This window comes from Trachinotus anak, unplaced genomic scaffold (assembly GCF_046630095.1).
Source record: "Trachinotus anak isolate AG129_WGS33_773 ecotype Australia unplaced genomic scaffold, CSIRO_AGI_Tana_v1 ptg000003l, whole genome shotgun sequence".
NCBI lineage: Eukaryota > Metazoa > Chordata > Actinopteri > Carangiformes > Carangidae > Trachinotus > Trachinotus anak.
In genome coordinates this window covers 8,686,721-8,701,841 of record NW_027273854.1, presented here as the reverse complement: position 1 = coordinate 8,701,841, position 15,121 = coordinate 8,686,721, and the positions used below count along the sequence as shown (strand labels likewise).

Sequence of the window (15,121 nt, the reverse complement as noted above, 5' to 3'; positions counted from 1 at the left end):
GATGGGGTCCACGGTGAGGTTTTCTACTCTGGCAGGGAAATACAGCTGGGATACAGCCACGGTTGCCAGGCAAGGAGAAACTTCAATAATGATAGACTCTCAGATGAGGTCACTGTCTATCACACTAAGCCCCCAAAGACTCACTGTCGCTGTGCATACTATCTATCTATCTATCTATCTATCTATCTATCTATCTATCTATCTATCTATCTATCTATCTATCTATCTATCTATCTATCTATCTATCTTCTTGGCATCTGTCTATTTCTCTCTGGCTTACTCATACACACATGTACAGACACACGCACCAAACTCAGTCACACGCTGCCAGAGGCGCAACAGAAAATCACAGCCATCCCTGGGAAACAAATTAAAAGGATAATCATCTCTTGGTTGAAAATATTCCTTCCTTGGTGTTGGTCACACCAGCGAGCGAAGCGTATCGTTATTTTTCTGTAAATCATAAACATGAACGCTTCTCTGCACTAGATTCCCAGACGTCTAATTACAACATTGAAAGAGGGAAACAACTGATCCATGGTGGAAGAGGTTAGAAACCAAAGGAGAGATGATATGTTAGAGGAGGAAATGTGAGTGCACAGACTGGTGAGAAAAGTGCGATTTGTTTTACGGGCATGCCCACTTTACATGCACTGTGGGTGCCAATGCAATGTCTGTGTTGTTTTTTTTCTTCCTTATCTGATGTCTGTTTTTTTGTGGCTTTTTGTTTTGCCCCTTGCCGTGTCTTGCCCAAAAACAGGAGTTTCAGGTTTTGACTAAAATCTGTGCATTGATATCAGCAGCTTTGCTATCAGACTCCTCTTGTGGAATATTACACCAATCTTACCTTACTGTCCACAATACAAACAAGAGGATCATGTTATGGCAGTTCAGATTACATCATCTCTAAAGCCAGCACAATCATCCATCAACCCCTTGTTCGAGAATCATAATCCCCGTACACAGACTGAATCCTCTAATCACACAGTTTCACAGTCACTGGAACTGGTAATTTTGAGAAAGTGAACAGAGTGGAACACAACAATACGTTAGTGGGCAAACTGAGGCCCAGTCTGGAAATTCCTGCTGGATTGTTTATGTGCTGGAGGAGTATTAGGGAAGAGGAACAACACTAATGTTGTAACGATAGTGACAATAGTGGTTCTGTGTCTGTAAAACAATGCGTATGACTGGCCAGCAAGAGCCAAGATTCTTTTGATTTATGTTCTGACCTCCAAAAGATCCTGAATGGCCTTGCAAACAAGCAGCTCAACTCAGAACGAGAGATGATGATCCCAACCCCCCCACCCCCTACCCCGCTCCCCTCTCTATGTGTGAATAAACAAGTGACCCACGTTGGGTCTGTGCGAGGTCACTGCACAGCGGAGTTATGGAGATGTACGGAGAAGAGGGCAGACAGACAGTGGGCCTCAAAGAGACAGAGAGAGAGTGAGGACGAAAGAGAAAGGGAATAGACAGAGAGGGAGGGAGATGGAGAGATGGAGGTTGTGTATTTGTTTCTCCCCGGTGGCCTCTGCTGCCCTATTAGACCTGGCCGCCCCAGGCCGGCCACAGGGCAACTTTGGCTTCTCCTGTTTTGACTATATAAAGATTAATAGCTCCCCCCAGATCCCAGATCATCTCCATGGATAGTAATATGTCCCATGTGGCCACGTCTCCAGTCACAGCTGTGTTAAATGGTGGCTGACCTCCACCTTGTTTTTCAGCTTTCATCTGTCTTGTTATGCCTTGAATATATTTCTGATCCACACATCGGGTCATATGGTGATTCTTTTACGATTCTGTGACACTCATTAGAATTAATCACATTGGATTCCTGATAGCAGGGGGAGTAATACCAGAAACAGATAGTTAGAACCTAATTTAGATCCATCCTGACCTGGGATCAGGCTGAAGCACCCTGTCTAGACATCAGCTCCACTTACATGTAAAGCCTTCATCCCGCAAGCACCCAGACCTCTCTGTCTTTCTTCTGCTTCCTCTGCTTCTTTAAAGATTTTCCCTTTCTTCTTTCTTTTCGTTTGTTTCACAATCCTCTGACCCCTGCAGCTCCCTTGTGTTGTTGATCTCTGACTCCCCACTCTATCTCACTGCTCTCCTGAGTCAGGCCTAGGTGTGGTTCTCTGGTGACCATGACAGAGAAAAGAGGATGCATGTACGGTAAAATGACTGAACCTGCGAAGACCCACTGACAGAGACAGCAGACAGATTACAAAACATGTGTTCTGCTGACATGCAGTCTTTTTTTCCCGTCTTTCTACATATTCATTGCCCAAAAATGCAAGTGGTGTGTTAGTCAGTACAAAGCAAGGCTACATGCAGGAAGAACTAATGTATGTTTAGTAGTTCAGTAATTGTGACAGGCTTATAATTAAGAGAAGACCTAACCACGTCACGCTACCCTCATTATATTGCAATTACGTTCTTGATTGTGAAACAAAGGTGCACAACAATGGTTTAATAAGACCTCTTGTTTAATGAGACTTTGCTGTAACTCCTGTGTTCATTCAATTAGTAAACAGGTCTTCCATTCAGGCCCGGGCACCCCAATTCTCATTCTCCCAAATGCGACACACCCCCACCCCTTGCTGCCCAAAAACCCCCCACCCACCCACCGCCCTTAGCCTTCAGCGTCCCACATTGGATCTTGGCATCCCCCTGAACATTCAGGACACACAGACTCCTCCCCCGACCTCCTCGGATCCCTTAACCCCCTTCCCCTCCACCCCCTGCACACACACCCATTTGATTGTGATTGACAGCGTCTTTGTTCCATTGTGTGGAGCTGTCGCCTCTGATGAAGACACATACACAGAGCTGAGACGCTGCGCTCATTGTACAATGCACAGAAACAACAGGTCTGCAACCAGTTGCACTGTCCTCCGATGATGAGCTCAGTGCATTCGGACCAGGTGACTGTAACTACCCCGGACACGGCTGGGCATGGCAGGATGGGATGGGACAGGGTGTGCACGTCCAGGCCAGACCTCAGGCCTCTCCCAGTGTGGACCAGGGGGTCCCGGCCCAATGGGCTAAGGGGGCCAGCTGGAGAGGGAGGCTCAGGGCTGCGCAATGTGTCTGAGGAGGCCGTCATTAGGGCTCACCCCTCCTCAGGGATGGGAACCAGGTCACATTCTCTCACACGGCACAAAGCGGGGTGTGTGTGTGAGAGGGGTGGGGGTTCAAGGGAGGGGTTTTGATGGGGAGCAGGCCATGACCTCTTTATATCCATCAACAGATCACTAACTTGGCCCACAGACATGCTCATACAACACATTCACACACACACACGCATGCATGCAAACACATGCTAATGTGTGCGTATGTGCACAGACACGCACACTCACAACAATGCTTATTTAAAAACAAGTACATGCTCTGCAAGAGGCCTTCTGTGTGTCTTTACCTGAATATGGTCCCAGCAGCAAGTCTGTACTGCTGTTACATGAAGACTTTTATACAGTGCTCACCACTAAGGAATATACATCTCTCCAAATTAGCCTTGCACAATTATCAGCATGAATTCAGGTCTACTAATGAACTATTAAAACATATACTGTTGCAAATTCAACAATTAAACAAACGTTCTTGTAAAAACATGATTGTCTGTGTCTGAAACGCTGAATAATCATAATCTAAAGATTTTAATTAATCAAATCTATTGCACTTGTCTGCCTGGGGCCACGGAGGACAAATTCCTTTACACTGCCACTCCAGTCCTGCTCGCTGCTGATCCAATGAAATCCACAGGTTGGCCACCGGAGGAAAAAAGCAAAACAAAACAGTTAACTACCGCCCCCTATTGGTACCCAAGGAGTCTTGCACACAGTATCAACAAGCATTATTGGTCAAAATGGTCACATTATTTTATTGATATTGTCACAAAACAAAACAAAAAAACAAAACAAACAACAACAACAACAAAAAAAACAAAAAAACATTTGAGGGTAAATCAGGATTCTGCTTATTACTAAATCAAGTTGTTAGATTAAAAATATCAGACCCACCCCTTCACAATCCTTTAAAAACCCAGAAACATTCAGTTTATCAAAAGAAGATTAAAAATATGATTCAACAGCAGTTATGACCATGAGAACACTATGTTAATGCAGACATGAAATTAAGGGCACAACGCAATAAAAGCAGATATATTCTTTCCGACTCTGTCTTACATGTTACAACTCTGGAAAGCCTGAGTGTAAAGTTATCTAGGCTACAAGTCATAGCATTATTATTTCTCTATAATTTTATTGTTTCTCTCTGTAACTGAGTTCATTTTTTGTGCTTTGTTGTCTGTCCATGGGACTTGTATCTCATGTTCTGTATGTGTGTTCTCGTTCAAACAAAATAGACATCTGACCACTTACACTATATCTGTTCAGTTCCTCTGGCATGGCCTTCTCTCCTTAATATGTATGTACAATAAACCAATGTGTGTGTGTTGTTATTTTGTGTATGCATGTGTCTGTGACAGTACATGAGGTCATTCTGCATACAACATCTCTGTGACAAAGTTGTGCAATTGTGCATGTTTTCTGGCAAAGCTTATCATGGTGGTGTCTTTGAACTAAAAGGCACCTCCTCTCTCCAGGTTACTGGTTCTAGTCTACCTGCTTATCGCGAAACCTCTAGGTAAAAGACACAGTGGAGCTGGTTGGGGTGAACAAACTGGGAGGGTAAGGGTAAAGGGCAGGACTGGACACGCTCTTCAGTTAGGAGAGATTGTGCGCCTACGCAGGCAGCTGCACGTCAGGCACTTGAGGATGCTCATGGTTATGTGCATGAGAGGACCGAAATTGAAGAGTAGGTTGTAGAAGGTGTTGACAGACAGGCCGCCAGTCTCATCTGCATACTTTAAGGCCACAATGGGCGTGTAGAGGCTGTTGGTCAGATTCCTAAAGCGAGGGCTGCTTGACTCAATAACCTTTTTAGTGCACTGAAGAGATGAGAAACAAAAGAGGTTCCATTACTCTGTAGGCTCAGATGATCTGAGAAACACAACAGTGATTCTTGAATGCTGAGATAGATTCAGTAAAATGTGAGGTAGAGAAAATGCTTCCTTACTTTGGCTATGTCCTCTGGTGTCTGGCCCATGGCTTCAAAAATATCTATGGATGATGGCAGGTAAACATCTTTAAAATAGCGAACTGTGTCTGCGTCTACTCCTGGATACTCCATCTTAGCCACATCCTCCATCATCTTTGTCTCAAACTCAGTGTGCACCGGGCCAGGCTCGATCATGGACAACCTGAGGGGGGTCAGATAGAGAAGGGCCGGCCAGTGAGGGAGCGTGTACAATACAAAAGTAAAGACAGATGTGAAGGAAGAAAAGAGGAAAGACTGTAATCTACCGGATATTGAACTTCATCAGTTGCACGGCCATACTCTCACAGAACCCCTCCATGGCAAACTTAGAGGCAGTGTAAACATCATTGAACACCACTCCTGATACAAGAACAGAAACAGGGAGATAAGGGACAACTGCACCGTATTATCACATTTCACAGACACCAGTGAAACATCATTTGCACATAAACACCTACTGGCACTTGAATCAATCAAGTAAAAGATAGCAGTCAGAGAGGACAATACAAGTGCCAGACAGAAAATTACAGGTAGAGTCAGTTTAGCTTGATTGATGACTTATCAGGATACTCTTAACTCCACCCATCTGGCACTGCAAACAAGTTAAAACAAACACTTAAAATTCTTTGCTTTCTGTTTGTCACCTCAGCAGACCTTTACTGGAAATGTAAGACATAGACCAACAGACAATAAATACTTATAAAATACAATGAATACCTTTAAATTTCACAATATTTTCATTTTTCATACATCAAACATTCTAAATAAACCTTAACCTAAAACTGCTTGCAATCATTATCCGCCCTTCTTCTTGGAAACAAAAGCAGATGACATTAAGCTGAAAATGCTGCTCTTATTGAATTGTTTTGCATTGCACAGTATTGTATTTTCATTCCATCCTTAAGCATGGAAGACACTGCGTGATTTACAGCTCAGTAGGAGTGATTTTCAAGATTTTATGCTCTGCTCTGTCCAACAAACATTTCAAAGTTTTCTCTTAGTATGCAGAATTTTAAAATGAAATTATCCTGCTTTTCAACTGAGCCTTAGACCAACTCACTAGAGTTATATCAAAAGTATTTTTATGACTGCAACTGGACAATTTCTGATGTGATGTTACAATAGCTGAGTGTAGCGCTCTTGTCTGTGACTGCATAGTCAGTCTTTAAACACGTCTTTTCACAGTCAGTGGGAACTGTAAGTATCTGTTCCTGTGTTCTTGGACCAAACTTGACTATATTTCAGATTTTCATATTTATTGCAAACGACACACAAATCCTACCCTGAAGACCCATGACACTGCTCATGACTACGATGTGTCCTGAACGCCTCTTCTTCATGTCTGGCATCACTTCTTTGATCATGCGAACCACTCCAAAGAAGTTGGTCTCGAACACTCTTTTCATCTCCTCGATGCTGATGCTTTCCACAGGTCCAAGCAAGCCCACACCTGCATTGTTGACTGACAGGAAACACACACATACACACGCGCATGACGCAATGCTTGTATCTCCAACATTGCATTACAATTATAACAACTTTTAAATCAGCATATTGTCGACTTAACATGAACCGATAACTGCACAGTTTGCACCATTCACCCTAGGTCTGTACATGAGATAATCGAGTAGAGATACTATAACTTCATATTGCCACCAGATGTCAGTGTGTGACAACAACACAGAGGTGTGATGTAACACTGCTACATGGGTCTTGAGTAATTGGGTGAAGGGGGATAAATTCATTGGATTTAGAATAAGATGAAGGCTAAAGGTCTATACACAAGAACTGAAAGAGTCGCCTGTGCACAAGTTATTGATCTAGCAACCTACAATTTACTGCTCCGTGGCACAAAATGACCATAAAATTGCATGACCTGAGGATTTTTTAGTGTCACTGATCAGTACGACCCCCCACCCCCCGAATGTCAAGTGTAAAACCATAGATGACAATGCCGCGAGAGGGTGACCATTGTTTCAGTTATGAATCTTCAAAACCTTTGTCCTAAAGTTGTATTATTGTAATTACACTGCACTATGAAAGGATAAAGTCTGTTAGATCTTTTCTGTTACTTTCTCATTCATGAAAAGTTTGATATTACTGTTTGTGTTAAATACAGTTGGTGACAGAGGGAAAGCTGAGCATTGGTGTATTTGATTATCACTCCTACACACAGTTAAGAAACTGAGTTATGGCATACAGTACATTACGTAATGACTTCAGGTTGTATAATGAAGCTATTTCTCAACTGTTCTAAAATATGTATAATAAAAGAAACATTTGTATGCACATATGTTTATCCACACAAGGGACACATGTAATTCAAAGCAGGGGACGGGGTCGAATGGGAGATGCAGGGCTAAGTTTCAGATGCGTCTCACTCACTCAGGATATCAATATGGCGGTCCTTCACATTATTGATGCACTGCTTGACCGACTCGTCGCTGCACACATCTAGTTGGAGCAACATCAGGGTCTTGCCATATGCATCTCCTGCTGCCTCCACTAGCTTGTCCTTTTTCTTCAGGTCCCGCATGGTGGCAATAACTGATGGGGAGACACAGAGAAGTGGGAATGTTATTAAACTTGTGTGATGTGGCTTCAAACTAAGAAAACGGTTATTTAGACTTGTACAGTAACATAACCTGGAACTGCAAAGACATGTTTAGGACAACGTGGAGCACTCCAAATCATCAGTCTGAAGATGACTTTTTATTTGAGTCCATTTTTGTACATTTATTTGACATTTGCTACTGCAGGGAATCATTGAGGAAAATAATTCTTTTCTTGGTTAAAAAAACCTTTTACCCATTGTCACACTAATGACGTAACACTGTGAAACTTATGATCTGTGAAGCCACCACTAAACCACTTCCTTAACACACACACATACACACACAAGCAAGAACACACGCAAACTCAAAGTTGTGACAGAATCAGTTGTGCGGGTCACAGTTCCCAGAAAAGACCACGCCTGTCAGTTTACAGGACACAGGATTGATTTCCTCTGAACTTTACACGCTGGGCAACATTAACCTAGACACAGCACAGGAATCTATCACGAGCAGTGACAGCAGCTATCAGCACAGTGTTGACTTGGCTTCCATTGGTTTCTTCCACGTTGTGTGTTCTGCTTACACTTTGCTGACTGACGTTATCTAGCTGAGAAAAGAGAGACAGTGCTGTTCCACATTGGTAATCAGTCGGAGTAAACAACCTCTTATTCATCTAAATCTACCCGTTGTCCTTGGCAGATAAAGGCAAACCCTCACCTGATTCTTGTCTGAAAAGAGACAGGGCTGGATAAGTAAGAGTAAAAGAGATATTGCTAAGCTGCTGAGGTTTTGCACTGCTTTGAATTGTTACTGATGTAACATTTTTATTGATGTATAGTAATAAATGTTGCTTTGTAAGTGCCACGTGACTTATCTTTGCAAATAGCCAAACACACACTATGCATTAATGAGGTCTCTGGAAGTCTAATGAAGTCCAATCTTATGATTTGAGAACTGGGTGTCCATGAAGCAACACAGAGATTTACGTATTGGTAGAGAAGTGAACAAGCGATCCATTGTTCCTCAGGCTCCTGCAGGAATTACTCTTGGGCAGCTTAAACATTCTTGAATGAACCCACATCGCATTACACACACAGAGGGCTTTTTGGGGGTTTCTCTGAACTCGGAGCATGTTACTGCAACTAATTATTACTTTATGCGCAATGCAATATTTAATCTCTGTTGGATTTCGTAGAAACCCTGGGAAAAGAGCAAATCAGCTTCAGTGCTCAGAGGTGGCCCTGTTGAAAGCAGGTCACAATGCTCAAACCAGTGTTAAGGGAGCAGTTAATCGCTTTTGTTTTGCTTATCTATTTTGCTGTGGGCCTAATAAAGCCCATCAGGTCCCCGTGTCCCTCAAAGAAAAAGAAAACTTTAACTATCCCTTGCACACTTGCTCATGAAGTTGCAAAATGACAACACAAATGACTTAGCTTGGCTACAGTTAGTCATAGTATGAGATGACTGTGGTAAAAAAAAAAAAAAAACACTATTAACTCACTAACTGTAGGCCTACAGCCAATTGTGTAAATTCTGCGTTGCATCTAAGAACAAAATCTAGTCACAGGGGGTTTTGAAAGCAAACTCCTACCAACAGAGGTGGGGGTGAGAAGGTGGTCTAATGCAATTCTGTCTTAGGCTCCGTGACGTGGAAAGGTTTTCGGATCCCCACTTCCTAGAGTGACATTAATGATGGCTGGGAAGCAGGCGAGGAGACGCACCGACCAACAATGTTAAAGTGGGACACCCTAACTCCACTGTGCACCAATGAAGACTTCAAACAAGGCCCTTGCTTTAGAGTGAACTCTGCTTGTACAGGTCTCAAACTTTGTCCCCCTTTCAACACTCGCTCCAGAGAGGGGACTATAGACACATTAGACACGGCACTAAACCGGAGCAGGCGGTCTACAATTCACTGCGATAAAAGGGGGCTTTGTGCTGGAGAAGTCACTTGAAAGAGAACTGACAAGACTCCTTTTATGATTCCGCCTGGCAAGCGGCATCCTTGCAGAGCCCTACCCTGGAAACTGCGCTTTCAAATGATAATAGTTGAACCAAGGGAGCGACTGAATCCCAGTCCTTACAAAAGGATATGGATCCGATACCATTAGGGTTAGCTACTTCAATGGGCACCACACGAAATCACTTATTTGCGTTAAGACGGAGCGTTGCGCATGAAACTCTACCGAATTTTGTGCGTAAAAGGGAGGCTTGGTGCAATAGCAGAGCTTTGCAGGAAAAAGTAAACACGGAATGGTTTTTCAGGCGAACCACACTATTATAGGCTTGCTACAAATAGGTTCGATCAAAGAAACAATGTAGAAGAAAGCGCATTTACCATGGTAACGCTTCTTTTCATCTTTGGCCAGCGTGACGGCGATTCGTAACCCGATGCCGGAGGAGCAGCCGGTGATCAACACAACTTTCTGCCCGCTGTTCGCCATGATTTGTCCGGGTAGGCGCTGTGTTTTTCAGCGGTCCTCTGCTCCGGATGGTCGCTGCCGAGGGAGCTACCGATCACCGGACTTTAAAAAAGTAAAGCGGATCATGCAGCCACGGCAGCCATGTGAGCGTCTAATTCAGTCACATGTTCAATAAAATCAGCAACCAAACAAAGACGTGGCATCGCAAACAGCCAGTGCAGACACGTTTTTTTTTAAACTTGATTGGTGCTGCCTGCCCTGAAAATGAAGTTAATTCCTTCAAAATGTGTGTGTGTGTGTGTGTGTGTGTGTGTGTGGCCGTGCATGCGCGTACGTGCGTGTTGTGGAGGGGGCAGTGCTTATTTGATTTCTGAGCTGGTGACCCCAACAACAAACAAATATAGGCCACCATTCAGTATTCACCCAGTCATTTGTAATAGCTTGTGGTATTTCTGCTTCACTCCAGTATTACAGATGTAATGGGACTTACATGCCGGCCTACCTAACTTTTATTTTATTTTATTTCCTATTAGTTATATAATCTTTGAGAATTAAATTACATTTAATTGGTCGATTAATTTAACACAATATTTTAGATGTGCTCTTATATATTCGTGCTGAACATTTGAGCTAATTAAAATCACACCAATAATAATAATAATAATAATGATAATAATGATAATTCTCGTTTCTGTTGTCCATACTATAGACCTAAATGTACTGTCATTCTCTAGTTGATTTATTTGTAAGTCATCCAATGTTACCTTCATTTTGGTAGGTAATGTTTATAGCAACTGAATGTGCTGCATTGTACTGACATCTGGTGGTAAGGAAAGGTGCAGCACACGTAAGAGTCACTCAGGCTTCCTGAATGCATAATACCTCATCAAATGAATACTAATTGCATCACTGTAAACACAACATTCATTGAATATAAGAATGTGAGAAGAATGGTCTGAATCTGAGCTTATCAGCTATGTTTCACTTTGGTTTGTCAGCTGTTATGGTGATTAGCGGACCCTGCTCTTGACGGATGTCGTAAGAGGCCAAAGTGCCTCTGATAAAGATCTCAAACCAGACTTGATTCTTTTTCTCTTATGAAAGACCAATGTGCAAGAGTCAGAGTCTGCTTTGTTAGGGCCAGTTGCTAAATGTGATGCAACACCATGCAAACTAAAACGCACAGGAGAGCGCTGTAAGTTTAAGTTTACCATTTGCTCTAATACTAGTCCTCAAAAGCCCAAAGCAGGGAAGGCTGGATGTTCTAAAGAGCAGTCTGGACTGAATATTAAGTGAATGGTTTGTTCAATGCAATCTGTGCCTTACATCATTATTTTTTCTTTCTTTTTTTTTTTTTTTTTTTTTTTTTTTTAAATCTCACCTTAACTGTTTTTGTATCAAATGCCATGCCACCTTCATGTGATGGACATTTCAAACACAACTGCTGGTTCCAGTTAAGGATGTGATGTGATTTGATGCTATTTTTGATTGAAAAAAATGCATAAATTCTTAATGCTTGAAAGTATGTTATGTATATAATGTGATCACGATATAGTTACTGTTGCTGTTTTACAAATTAATTGAAGTGGGATTATTATGCTTGATCTTGTGCAACTCAGGTGCCATCTGTTTCCTGTTTGAAGGGTTAGGAGGATTAGGCAGCACTTAATAATTATTAAAGTAATTATTAGTCAGACACATGTGGCTATAAGGAAGGTCCAGCAAGGGAACATGAGTTTGACTGTATTCTCTACAAAATTTTAGCACCTCAGTTTTTCACCTGATTCCACTGGTGTAACTTAAACTTGCATGACAACAGCTCTGCCCTTTAAAACAAAGTTGTGAACACAAGCACACAATGACGACACGTGTTAATCCTCCCGCTTGGTTAACCCCTTTAACCCCTAGTCCCATTTTAACAAATTAACACAGTGTGAAGCATCAAAGGCAAAGAAATGAAAAGAAAAGAGAAAAGGTGGGAAGGCAGGGGCAGGCAGGGGCCACCGATTCACACACACACACACACACACACACACACACTCACAAACCAGCAGAGAGGCCAGTAAGAGCAGACAGGCACGGGGCCCTGAGTTTTCCAGCCAGTTTGTCTCCTCTGAGGGTAAACTAAGTTTACTTATGGACTGGCCTCCATTGTCTAGAGCAGCTAGTCATTTCCATCATAACTTTAAAAGGAGACATTCCCTCTGCAGGGAAGACATATTTTAACAATGACTGGAGTTCTGGCCTGATCCATCAATGGTCAGCCAGGAACCAGCAGGATGATGGTGTGAAGACAGGTTCAGTCGTGTTGTAAAAAATCTGCAAGCATATGATGCATGAGTAACTCAACACATAAGAATACATCATGAAAAATATATTTCATGGACTTCAAATCACCACCGCTTGTGATAAACTATCTATTATGCAGACAACAGAGCACACTGTCAGCTTACAAAGAGTTCAGGCCCAATTTCCTCTTGCTGCCTCACAAAGCTGATGTCTGCTTATTTAGAACATCCCTAAGCCATGACCCATTTCTCTCACCGGAGAGCAGAAGTCTACAACAAGATAATGAAGATATAATTTGCATTGTCACTGACAGTTCAAAACTTGCACTGCAGTGACATCCTAGTTTACATATAGTATTTATATTTGGCTGCAGTTTAGATTTTAGGAATTTGGCTACAGTCTTAACTGACGATTGAGTGTAAAGGCAGAATAGATAACCAAAATCATAGTCAAAATGAATTTGTCACAGAGTGTCTGTAGGATAGATTGCCATAATGTATGATACCTTTTGCATTTAATGGCAGATCAGAAGGTGTTGGTTTGAGCAAATGTCATGGTCAGGGACAGAGAATGAAAACATGGCCCTAAACTTTTGACCCAAACCAGACCACCAACACTGAGCCAGCAATGAAATAAACCCACTGACTATTTTACTAGCAAATCACTAGTTTGAAGTTAGTTCTGATTTAAGTTTATTTAAGTCATTTTATATTATGTCACAATGCAAGAAAGTATAACTAATATAATATGTAACTAATATGACCATGTAGTGGCCATACAGGATGTGGATACTCTACATGGCCTGTCCACCTCCGGACAAGGTCCTGAAAGGGCTAAAATAAGTCAGTGAAGTTCCTGGCATGTTTTCCCTTGTGCCTGCAGAGAAAGTGGGCAGATGTGGATGGAGATGAGGAGGGGTAGCTAGAGATGTCTACCTGCCTCAAAGCTATTGCTGTGGAATTCAGAAGATTGAGGAACTAAGACGCAGAAGGAGTGAGAGGAAAGAGACGAAGAGGAGGAGAATGCACAAGCCCATACATGCTTTTCCACTGCCACGTGCTTTCCTTGCTTTTAAAATCCTGTTGTAAACCCTCCTCTCACTCACCTCAGACTTTCCCCTCTCCACTTTCTCTGCTGGACTTCGATACCTATGTACTTAACCCTGCTTGTAGTAGTCAATTTTTCAACATCCTCCCTCAGGACTTTTGCTTTTTCCCTCTGACACCTTTGGGCGAACTCCAGCTGTGCCCCGGACCCAAGTCATCTGCAACCTCTCTATCGAACTCTAAGTAATAGAAAATGACACCCCCGTGTCCCTCTAAACTCACTTTTATAGCTTAATAGTCAATTTCCTGTTTACTGACTTTAAGGATGAGCAAGCAGATGGTCCTGGAACTTTCACTGCTTGTGCAGCTGATTTTATGAAGTCCGTGTCTGTTTTGAGTCATCAGAATTAAATAGATAGTGTGATTAGATTGAGATGCTGATGTAAATATGCTCTGCACACTAAACTATTTGTTATTACAAATAATTTCACATACTAGCCCCTTACATGTTGTTTTATTCATATTTTACTAATAATTTCTACTGTAATACTACAGTGCAGCATATAGCAAGTGCATTGACTGACTATCACTTGTTTTTGTTGTCCTGTTAGTGGCATCTTCATGCAGTAGCAATGGACAACAGACAGACTGGCTGATGCTGCTGGAAGGACAAGGGACTCTGGCTGAGTGAAAGGGCCTAGAGGACTGGAATGTTTGCCACAGGTCAGGAGTGGCGCTTTCTGCTCTTTTGTGTGCAGTCTGCAGAGGAGGTGTGGAATGCAAACTTCATGAGAATAGAGGCGAAGAAAGGGACGAAGGGATAGAGAAGCTGGGGGTCGGTGGGCGGGAGGGAGGGAGACTTAAAAAGCAGAGAAAGAATGGGTGCAAAGGCGTGAGCTATGAAAGTGTTTTAGGGGTTCCGAGGCAGACAGAGGACACCGTTAATTGAGGGAAAGTGCTAAAAGAGTTGCCCACGAGCTGCACCAAAAGAAGAGAGTTAAAATAATTGCTGCAGCTGCAGACCACACGCAATGAACACTTCACAGAGAGTGCTTCTACAGCAATGGAATACTGAGGATCACCAGTGAATGGCATTCTTAGAAAAATTCATGAAGTTGCAGCTCATCATTATACGTCATTTGTCCATTCTCAGGCACATGCCTGTTGAATAGCATCACTCAAACAGTGAAATCTAGATTATAGTTTTCATGTCGTCAACTTAAATACAGAGACAATGATTTTTGTGGCAGTTAATTTCTTCATGGAAACATAAAGAACATTGCCGCCTATAGGTTGTGCAAAGGGCAGTGAAAATAGAAAGCAAAGAGAACCATCTGATCTTAGGCAAACAAAGTACACAGACAGATTCCCGTGGGACCGTCCACAGTGGCATCACGCTGTGGAAATCATCTGACCAAATCATTTGCTCATTCTGAAAGTTCTCATGTACTCTCTAACTCTAACAGTAAAGTGTATAATATCAATAATATCAATAAAAGTAACTCATTCATTATAAAAATATAATGAACATAATGAGTTTTCTATTGTATTTGCATTACAAGTTGTTATTATGGAGAGGTGGCATTTTAGAAGTCTTCCACACGTGTTTGGAAGGCCACAGACATTAGGTATTGAATCACCTTTGGTATTTCGGTTTACCAGGTTTACCTGAGGTATCCCTGCAAACACCACTTTCCAACAC

At 42.3% G+C, this 15,121-nt stretch overlaps 1 protein-coding gene across 1 annotated transcript; it reads right to left on the bottom strand.

Annotated features, from left to right (window-relative positions):
* Positions 1-3,862: 3,862 nt before the first annotated feature.
* rdh8a (retinol dehydrogenase 8a) lies at positions 3,863-10,397 on the bottom strand. The gene is made up of 6 exons (XM_071471974.1): positions 10,000-10,397; positions 7,492-7,653; positions 6,389-6,568; positions 5,373-5,466; positions 5,086-5,269; positions 3,863-4,957 (listed from the first exon to the last, which is right to left on the bottom strand). The coding sequence occupies exons 1-6, from the start codon at positions 10,103-10,105 to the stop codon at positions 4,730-4,732; spliced, it is 954 nt and encodes a 317-aa protein (XP_071328075.1). The 5' UTR covers positions 10,106-10,397; the 3' UTR covers positions 3,863-4,729.
* Positions 10,398-15,121: the final 4,724 nt, after the last annotated feature.

What these genes read in the sequence shown, in the direction of transcription:
- rdh8a (XM_071471974.1), bottom strand. Translation starts at nt 10,105, where the DNA reads ATGGCGAACAGCGGGCAGAAAGTTGTGTTGATCACCGGCTGCTCCTCC. An exon ending in CTGATGAAGTTCAATATCCG is followed by an intron (nt 5,270 to 5,372) that starts GTAGATTACAGT and finishes GACCCCCCTCAG; the next exon opens with GTTGTCCATGATCGAGCCTG. An exon ending in CACCAGAGGACATAGCCAAA is followed by an intron (nt 4,958 to 5,085) that starts GTAAGGAAGCAT and finishes TCATCTCTTCAG; the next exon opens with TGCACTAAAAAGGTTATTGA.